The following is a 10,095-nucleotide window of genomic DNA, read 5'->3' as shown; positions in this document are numbered from 1 at the left end:
CAATTTAGTATTAAAAACCATGGATTCTTTAGTGTGTAGACCTTCGTATAGCTTGCTCCTCCATGTTATCACGTGTTGTTATTGTATATCACTCTTAACTTGAATGGATGTCTGGTCATGGTGGTGTAAAAGTTTATTTTCTTTCCAACGTCCACATCAAATTCAGGTTATTTCTGTTTGTTTGTTTGTCTCCTCCAGCAGTGAAAGGTCCTCATATTGCAACCATGTGTGGACGGACCGGAGTGGTCCTGCTGTGTTTGGGGGCCTGCTTGCTGGCAGCCAACATCGTACTTGGTGGCAAAAGGTAAGAGCAAACTTCACCTCTGAAATTAAGCCATTAAAACTAAGCTGTGTTATTGTAACTCGGACAGTGTAGAGATGGAACCAAATTGACGCTTTAGTTCCATTTATACATCCTCAAACTAAAGCAACGCTGGGAATTTCACGGTGTACTAAAGTGTGTATGTTCCATAAGAATAGCTAAGTCGTTCATATACTCAATATTTGTCAATGCTGATCGGACCAACCATGTTACAAATACTGCAAATACAGCCTATGGGGATGGGACGATATGAACATTTCATATCACGATTATTGTGACAAAATAAATTAACGATATTATCGCGATAATCAACATCCATTATCCTGGGGCGGAACATCTGCCAAAGAATAGCAGATCTACAAGCTCTGTACCGGATATGCAGCTTGGCCAATGAAGGGTGAATTGATCCCAGTGCATGACGGAGGACGATATCACGATAAATTAAATGTCCACGATACGATTATCGTGAGTATTTTTTATCACGACAAACGATAATATCGCATATCGTCCCATCCCCAATGCAGCCTATATGCATATTAGCGTTCATGCAAGTTCAGGCCATCATAATTATGTACAGTATGCGGCCGGTAAACGTGGACAGGTGACAAATGGCACAGCGGGGCTCTCTGTGAAGCTATAGGTCTGAATGTGGCCTATATTTGGCCATGAGAGAACGCTGCGATGCTCAGTGCTGGAACACACTTATGCATGCCGTGGTCTACTTCCAGAGGAGCCACCATATTAATCTCTCCAGAGTCCACGACAAGGAGCAGAATTAGAATAGACTTTGAAAAGCGCAGTCATCCTTTCACCAGGGAGACCATTCCTCATCGCCAGCCACGCAGGGCAGGCGGCCAACTGGTTAACGCATGCACCTGCCGGTCAGTCAGTCCGTCGCGGTCAGTCAGTTAAGTCTAGGAGTTGGTAAGTCCAGTCGCTCTGTTGTTCGGTCGGTTGAGTTGAATAGTCAGCCAAATGGATACTGGATAAACCAGATATAAACAGCCTAGAAACCCAGCCAGTCAATTAGCTCAGTGGTGCTCAAACCTTTTCATGTTGGAGCCCTAAATGAATGTGTTTTTGGCTGTGGACGCCCCATTTGAAAAGGCTTTGTAGTAATGACCTCATAGGGGATAGGGAGAAGATATACTGTACTGTATGGGTTGTTACAATGTTTCTAAATCATTCAGACATTGTGCAAATCTTGTCAGGATTTTAAAATGTTCCCTTTGAAAATAGCAGATCTACAAACTTAATCGCAAAGTATAAAATAGGGTTAATAGTGGTTACGTTTATTTTGATGCTATATTAACTCATTTTGCTGGGGGACCCCCTTTGGGACCCCCTGCAAGAATCCCTGGGGGTCCCCCAGACCTCACTTTGAGAACCACTGAATTAGCAGATCTACCTGGGAGGGCGTCAGTCATTTTCCACAGAGGAGGGGCTTTTTGTTTTGCAATTATCACTTCTTTAAGCCAGATGACGTACACTGTTTTTATTACAGTTTTGTTTGCTTTGTTCTCGTTTTACTCTTATTCTCCACTGTGGTTATAATTGGGGCATCCCTGCATCCCTCCCTGTGAAGGTAACAAGTACAACACAGAGAGAAGAAGATGGGGGAAGTTTTTCAAGCCCAAAATAGCAATTATCCATAATGTTACCGTCGACCGCCAGCCTGGCGGGACAGCACTGAATCACGTTGTTTAAAGTTGCCCGGGTTGTGGCTGCACAGTCATTGTGATCCCAGACCCTGTTGTTTATGGCAGTGGTTCTCAACCTGTGGGTCGAGACTCCCAGGGGGGTCCCCAGATGACAGTAAAGTGACAGTGATGTAAAGTGATGTAAGGAAAGAAATATATATATTCTTTTCCTTAAAGACCATTGCTGCGGCATCAAAAGTAATCAACAAACTATATTATAAAAACTGGTCAAACATTGGACAAAATGTTGTTTGTTTGCGAGGTGTTTTAGATCTGCTATTTTCACAAATGGGGGGGGGGGGGGGGGGTTCTCAAATCAAATGTGATTACTTTGGGGGTCACAGCCTGAAGAGGTTGAGAACCACTGGTTTATGGCACAGATAACACATGTGCTTTTCTTGTGGCATGTTTGACAATCGCCAAGGGGATAGCAGGCCAGTGTAGAGTCACACTTCCCAATGTCAGCACAGGGCCCACTGGATGTGATCCAAGCATGCAAGGTACTGTATGAAGAGAAAGAGGCAATGGAGAGAGACAGAGAGAGAGAGAGAGAGAGAGAGAGAGAGAGAGAGAGAGAGAGACAGGATGAAAGATGACAGCAATATGACCCACTGTCATGTGACCGCAAACAGAGCATTAATCCCTGCATGATTCAAGCTACCGGCGTTCACGTGCAGCACACCTCACAACATCATAATCCCGCATCCCCTCTGTGCTGGGATTAACGTGGATAATTCTTGCCGCTGCGCCCAAAATCAGTGCACATGCAAATAATCAAACATTCATTCGCCACGCGCTGAAAAAACAAACCTGCAACACGGCGAAACTCGAACGCAGCGTCTGCTGAGAGGCACGCGGGCAGGGGCGTCACAAGGGGGGGGGGGAAGTGGGGCTGAGTTACCAGGGCCCAAGGTGGACGGGCCTTAATTCTTTTATACTTTAACTATTGAGAAATAGCAGATCTAAAAGCTTGTAGATCTGCTATTTTTGAAAGGTCGTGAAAATGTGTGCAAATCTTTGAATATGTATTTTTTAAGCGAACATTTGTAACTCAGATTTTGCTTCTAGGGGGTCCCTGGGACTAAATATTTTGAGATGGGGGTCCGTGGCCAAATACATATCATTTTGGGGGTCCTTCGCATGAAAAAGTTTGAGCACCACTGACATAGAAACATAGGTTTTTCAAAAAACCTTAGAAGGATTTGAAATATTCAAAGACTTTTTTTTGTCATGATTTTTCAAAAATAGCAGATCCACAAGCTCGTATAGAGCTTGTATATCTGCTATTTTTCAACAGTTAAGCACAAAATAACGCATAATATTGCGTTCCCAGTGTAAATGGGTTAAACCCCCTCCCCCTATGAAGAACATTCACGGGGGGCCTGCAGTGAAATCTTGTACCCACCCCAGGGCCCAGAATTTAGTGTGACACCCCTGCCCGCAGGCATGCATGCATGGCATGCAGATAACATGGGACTTCTCCTTCTTACGCATACCATATAGTGACTGGCTCTCGTGAAACATGGAAGAGATTGGATCCGACTTTTCTGAGAGGCTGAATAATTCAGCAACCGCTGTCAGGAGTTGTCATGGGAGTTGACTCAAACGGTGATCTATTGAGATGGTCCAGGCCTTGCTATGCTCTCCCCTTCTCGGTGACAAGCGCTGAAAGCACGTGCCATGCGGAGGAAACATGCTTCCTTCCCCACACACACATACATACCTGTTCTGGGTTTACATGACACGGCGCGATGTGCATGTGCGCAGATCCCAGATGGCATGTTGCCATAACGTCCATTGCCCCCAAGGCGATATGGCCTCCATCTGAATTAGCTGTTATATATCTCACCACTGTTGCCATGGTAATCTCAGCTATGTTGTTTTACTTAATGTTTTATTTGGTCATATTTTTTGCGGGGGAGGGTTAGAATGGGACTGGCGAACGGAGGACTCTAATTTACTGGGTTTGATGATGTACTGTTCGTGGAACAACCCTCTTAGGGGATATTTCACACCCGACCGGGGGGGGGGGGGGGGGGGGGGAGGAAAGGAAAAAACCCTCGCTGATTACTTTACTGAATAACTGTCACCAAAACCTGCAGAGCAATTGTCAACAAAAGATTTACTGTATAATCCCTCCTGCTCTTGGAGTCAAACACAGAAATGCACACACGTGTGCACGCACGCACCTTGGAGGATTTCAGAAGGTTGCACAGCAATCAGGAAGAATTAGTGATTTGCCATAATATGTTGCCAAAGGAAGACGCGGCCTCATGATTAGTTATGCACAGACTAGCAGGGACGTGCAGAGAACGTTAGAGAGGCAGGGGCTGAAATGTCTAAAAGGGCCTTTTGGTGAAAATATTGAAAATAGCAGACCTCCAAGCTCACAACACGTCGCAGCGCCACGCGTTGTGAGCTTGGAGGTCGGCTATTTTCGGTACTTGATACCACACTAAACTAAGCATAAAAAAGGCAATACTGGAGATGTGGCGTATACGGCATGGACTTCTACACAGTGAGGGAAATTCTTTCAACATAGGATGATGCATTCAAGTTCAGGAGAGTTTGGACAAGGCAATTCTCTTGAACGCTGCATTCAGGCATGGCATGGAAGGAGGGCATTTGCATTTCTTTCACCATAGTGAAAACTGCATTCATGGTCTGGAGAGGGCACTTTTTTTTACGGACGGATAAAAGGGCAGGGGCTCAAGCCCCCTTTGATGTCTATTTGTGCACGTGCCTGTGCATAGATTAGTATGGAGAGAGAGAGAGAGAGAGAGAGAGAGAGAGAAAGAGAGAGAGAGATGGAACGGCAGAGCAGGCACAGTGAGCAGCACTGTGTTGCTGTTCCGATGACCTGTAGATGGGGGTGGTGTACAGTGTTTTATGAAGAGGTGGCCCCATCAGCATTGTGTGCATTCTTGTCTTTTCTCACATCATGTTATTATGCCATTCCTCCTATCTATCTCTCTCTCCCTCACTGTACCTTCTACCACTGCCGTTAACCACCTCCAACCCATCCCCCCCACCCCTCTCCAAAAGCCCCACACACTTCCCTGTATTTCTCAAAAGCCTTTCCGTCGGTTAAGGATATGTTTTGGCTCTTCAGCCGGAACAAGGCAGACTAATTATAATAACTAGAAATACTGTTCCTTCGAAACAGTGTGGGCTCGATTCCAACCCAACAAATAGGATACTTTAAGGTACTGTAAGGTACAGTACCCTACAGTATTGTACTGTACCTTACTGTACTGTACTGTACTGTACTCTACTGTACTGTACCTTACTGTACTTTACTGTACCTTACTGTACTGTACTCTACCTTACTGTACTATACTATACTGTACTCTACTGTACCGTACTGTACCTTACTGTACTGTACTCTACTGTACCTTACTATACTGTACTTTACTGTACTCTACTGTACTTTACTGTACTCTACTGTACTTTACTGTACTCCACTGTACCTTACTGTACTTTATTCTACTTTACTGTACTTTATTGTACTTTACTGTACTCTACTGTACTTTACTGTACTCTACTGTACCCTACTGTACTGTACCTTACTGTACTGTACTTTACTGTACTCTACTGTACCTTACTGTAGTGTACCTTACTGTACTATACTATACTGTACTCTACTGTACCGTACTGTACCTTACTGTACTGTACTCTACTGTACCTTACTATACTGTACTTTACTGTACTCTACTGTAATTTACGTTACTCTACTGTACTTTACTGTACTCCACTGTACCTTACTGTACTTTATTGTACTTTACTGTACTTTATTGTACTTTACTGTACCTTACTGTACTTTACTGTACTCTACTGAACCTAACTGTACTTTTACTGTACTCTACTGAACCTTACTGTACATATTCTATGTGTTCTAGAGGTGTATATTGAGTGCATATACTGTAGGTTAACAATCCCAGATCACATCTGTCCTCCACTATGTCTATAACCAAGGCGTTCTTCTATGTGGCCACTCCAGACTGAGGAGTGGAGCATGACTTTTATTGTGTTTGTGGATCTGATTTGAAAATGCATCGGTTGTGATATCTCCCTGAAAACCAACAACAACCACTAATACGGCTGATTGTCCCTGCGGGTTCTAGGATATATACTGTAAATCCCATTGCCCGGGATCCTAAAACCTTATTCTTTTTAAGAACAATTTCTAAAACACTACAAAACATGTCTCAAAGACAAATACAAGCAAACGTCTTCACAGTAACACAGTAACAGTTGTTTGTGTGTGTGTGTGTGTGTGTGTGTGTGTGTGTGTGTGTGTGTGTGTGTGTGTGTGTGTGTGTGTGTGTGTGTGTGTGTGTGTGTGTGTGTGCGTGCGTGCGTGCGTGCGTGCGTGCGTGCGTGCGTGCGTGCGTGCGTGCGTGCGTGTGTGTGTGCGTGCGTGCGTGCGTGCGTGCGTGCGTGTGCACATTGTAGATCAACTTCATAGCAGTATTAAGTGGTCCATCTATGTTTTTTATTAATAATAAAATCTGCAAAGTAACAAGTAACTGAGGCTGTCAAATGCTGTATTTATAGTAGAGTATATGTAACAAAAATGGAAAGTAGAGTAAAAGTACCTCAAAATTGTACTGTAGGTACAAGTACTTGTATATACTTGAGTAAATGTACTTAGTTACTTTGCAGCACCACAGAACAGCCAATGACAGACAGGCCTTTAATCACAGCTGTCTCAATCAGTAGAGTGGAGAGGGACATTTATAGATATTTGTAGTTTTAACTCAGAATATATACATCACAAAGCTTAGATATTTGGATCAAATCAGAGAGCAGACCTGTGTGAACGCAATGATATAGATAGCATATCTGAAGTGTGAACACTGCAGCCACAGCGCCTTAACATAAACATGGGTCTATTATCCTTCTCTCCACTCACTAAACCCATTGGAAATGCATTGGGTGCTTAAAGTTAAACATTTTATTTTTTTATATTTATACTACAAAACATTTCAAAACCAAAAATACAAGCACACGTGTCCTCAGTAAGCTGAACACATAAAAATTTGAATGGTGTTGAAAGGTGTAAGCGTTTAAGAGATGAAGCGCGCCAAAGTTTTGAGGATACTGACTAGTATAGTATAGAAATAAATAATGAAGATAACATACGTGTGCTCGCCTTCCAGGCGAGCCCACAATTAATTCGTTTTCGGAGAACGGCATTGGCAATTACCCTCCTAATTATACTATGCCAGACTCGCGTGAAGCAAAATGGAGTTTTAAAAGCTCTTTTTCGGTTTGCCTTTTTATTTTATTTTATTTTTTTAGTTTCTTTTGGCAGACGGGAAGTCGCGAATTTACGGTAACGCCGCGGTACAGGGAGCGCTAATCCATGTGTGATGTGAACGTAGAGACAATTGGGAGCTAATTTGAAGCAAGCCAAATCAGTGGCGGGTTCTTTCTGCCATGGCCCCAGCTTTCCCCCCGCTCCCCCCATTTCTTCTGTTCTGTGTCTTTCCTTCCCTCGCCCCTCCATTTCTTCCTCTTTCACCCAGCCGTGGAAACATTCCCCAGTTTTCTCTCTCGTTATTTCTCTCTCACTCATCAATATCTTTACCATACCTTCATCCTTGCTCTCTCTCTGATTCCTTTCTTCTTCCCGCCATTGCCCCCCCCCCCCCCCCCCCCCCCCCAGCCTCGCCCCACCCCAGCCTTACGCTCTATCTCTTGCTTTCATTTTTCAATTCTTCTCTCTTTTCTTCTCAGCTCTTCTCTCACGTGTGTCTTTGTTTTCTCCCTCCAACCATCTACGTTTCCCTTCACTCCACTGACTTACCTATATTCTTGTCATGTCAATACAGGCGATCTTCTAATATTTTCCAGATTTAGGCACACAACACGTCACATTGCAACGTTTTGTGAGCTTGTAGTTTGGCTATTTTAGTTGGTGCTTAATGACCTCCGCTCTCACCTTGGCACCCTTTTACGAGCATGCACTGCCGCTTTCCAAACATTCACCAGTCAGTGTTTTATTTATTTTAGCACGCAATCAAACCAGCAAACCTATAAACCAGGGTTCCCCAATAGGCGGCCCGCGGGCCATTTGCGGCCCGCGGGGGGCTACTGTCTGGCCCACACCAACCCCAGTAATAATGGTGGTTTAAGAGCAGCAACAACACTAGTATATTGTCGTTGTCGGGTGGAAATCTCGTATCTCCAAATTTGTATGTTATTTCGCAAATCATACAAGGCCGTCGCACAAAAGTAGTGAAAACAGCCGATCTACAAGCACACAAGGTTTTGGACATACAAGATTTTCACCTGACAACGACGAAAACTGTCGCTGGAGTAGTGGGAACACCACGTCGCCCCCTGCAATGTTGTGGCCCTCGGCTTGGTACCCTAGACATAATTCGGCCCTTGGGGAAAACTAATTGGGGAACCCTGCTATAAACCATCGTCAGAATGAAAAAGAACTGGAGGTTATATGATTGCTTGGGGCTTGCAATTATTTATGAGAGAGATCGTTCAAAGTACAAACGCACACATGGGCGCAAACATATACGCTCCAGCACACATGCAACAAACACACATGAGAGAATGTATTGCGCAAACACAACACACGCGTGGCCACAAACGCTCCCACTTAGAAACACACAAACTCGCCACAATAATATGCCACGATAATATACCCTGTTGGTGGGCCAGATATCAAATTCAAACCATGATTAAAATCAGTAGTGCTGATGATGAGTTTGTTGAAATATGTATGAGTGGAATGGGACAAACCATGCCCACACAATCACTGATTGTGAGCGTTTTTGGCATCGCTCGAAGCATTTTGTTTCATGTTGTTCAAAGAGCACGTTCAATGAGGCCCCTCCGCTGTTTAAAAGATCACATTATGGCCTAAATAATGCATCGCAATTTCTGCTTCTCCGTCTGCCGTCGCTCGCCGTGCGCGTTATGTGGGCGCAATATGTGTGTGGCAGCTGATTGGTGGATGATCAAAAGGAGCCGGCCCAGCAGGACGCTCCCCGCATCCGTCCCCTCCCGCACATCCAGCACTCTCAATTTTCTCATCGCAATGGGAGATCCAGATCCTGCTATTCACACGCAGCGCGCTGTGTGGAGCGGCGGCAACACATCTGTCGCCATCAGCAGCCACTTTAACACTTCACAGGAAAAAGAAACATTCACGCCACCGATGCCGTACAACGCTTTACGCCCACTGTCCACCACATTCAACTGTAGGAAACCCATTAAAACATGGAAAGCATCTGTGTCATCTTAGATTTCTTTGAGTGTTCAAATATAGCAGGATGAACTTGTAGATATGCCACGTTTGAAAGTTTTTACTAATCCTTGAATATATACTTTTAAAGCGAACATTTTTTTTACTCAAATCTTTGTTTCTGGGGTTCCCTGGAACAAAATATTTTGAGATGGTGGTCCGCGGCCAAATACATATAATTTGGGTGGGGGTCCTTGACTCCTTGACATGAAAGCGTTTTCAGAAAACGTTTAGGATTTAGAAGACGTGTCTGTGTTTATGGTGCATGGTGTGCGTGGTCTTTGTGTGCAAGCCTGCAAGGTCGACCTTAGCCGCAGATGTTGTTTGTTTCTACTGTATGTGTTCATGTACATGTCTTTAGTACTCTGAATTTGCCGGTGGGTTTTGTGTCTCCTTGCTTTGCCATGCAGCTCCGGGCAGAACGGCATGACAGACGAGCAGAAAGACAACACAACCGTGTTCACCAAAATCTTAGACAGTCTTCTGGATGGATAACGACAACCGCCTCCGGCCAGGACTCGGAGGTACGTCACGTCAACTCAATAAACGAATTAATTAAAAAGAGTGTAATGTTAAGTGTTCAAATGTAACCAAATGGACCTGCAACTGTCCATTCGGTTGCATTGGTACACATTTGGAGTCACAAATGGATAAATGAACAGTAGACACTCACAACTGAGGAAGAAATGATTTGGCTGCATATGTATAACCTTTACATTTGACTTCTACAATACATTATGACATTTGGCAGCTTGTTGGAGTCTAAATGTCTCAGCTAGACCTGATAGCTGTTGTTTTGGTAC

The 10,095-nt window shown here is 44.2% G+C and overlaps 1 protein-coding gene across 1 annotated transcript in view; it reads left to right on the top strand.

The window, feature by feature from the left end:
- Window positions 1-224: 224 nt before the first annotated feature.
- Window positions 225-10,095, top strand: part of gabra1 (gamma-aminobutyric acid type A receptor subunit alpha1) — a gene marked incomplete at both ends in the record, with an annotated part of 52,132 nt that continues 42,261 nt past the window's right edge. Inside the window, 3 exon segments of the mRNA XM_080748361.1 lie at window positions 225-304; window positions 9,703-9,784; window positions 9,786-9,816. Of these exon segments, the coding sequence (XP_080604487.1) occupies window positions 225-304; window positions 9,703-9,784; window positions 9,786-9,816 (193 nt within the window).

This window comes from Nannobrachium achirus (assembly GCF_963921795.1).
Source record: "Nannobrachium achirus genome assembly, chromosome: 19".
In the NCBI taxonomy this organism is placed as follows: Eukaryota; Metazoa; Chordata; class Actinopteri; order Myctophiformes; family Myctophidae; genus Nannobrachium; species Nannobrachium achirus.
This window is presented reverse-complemented; position numbering and strand designations above follow the sequence as displayed.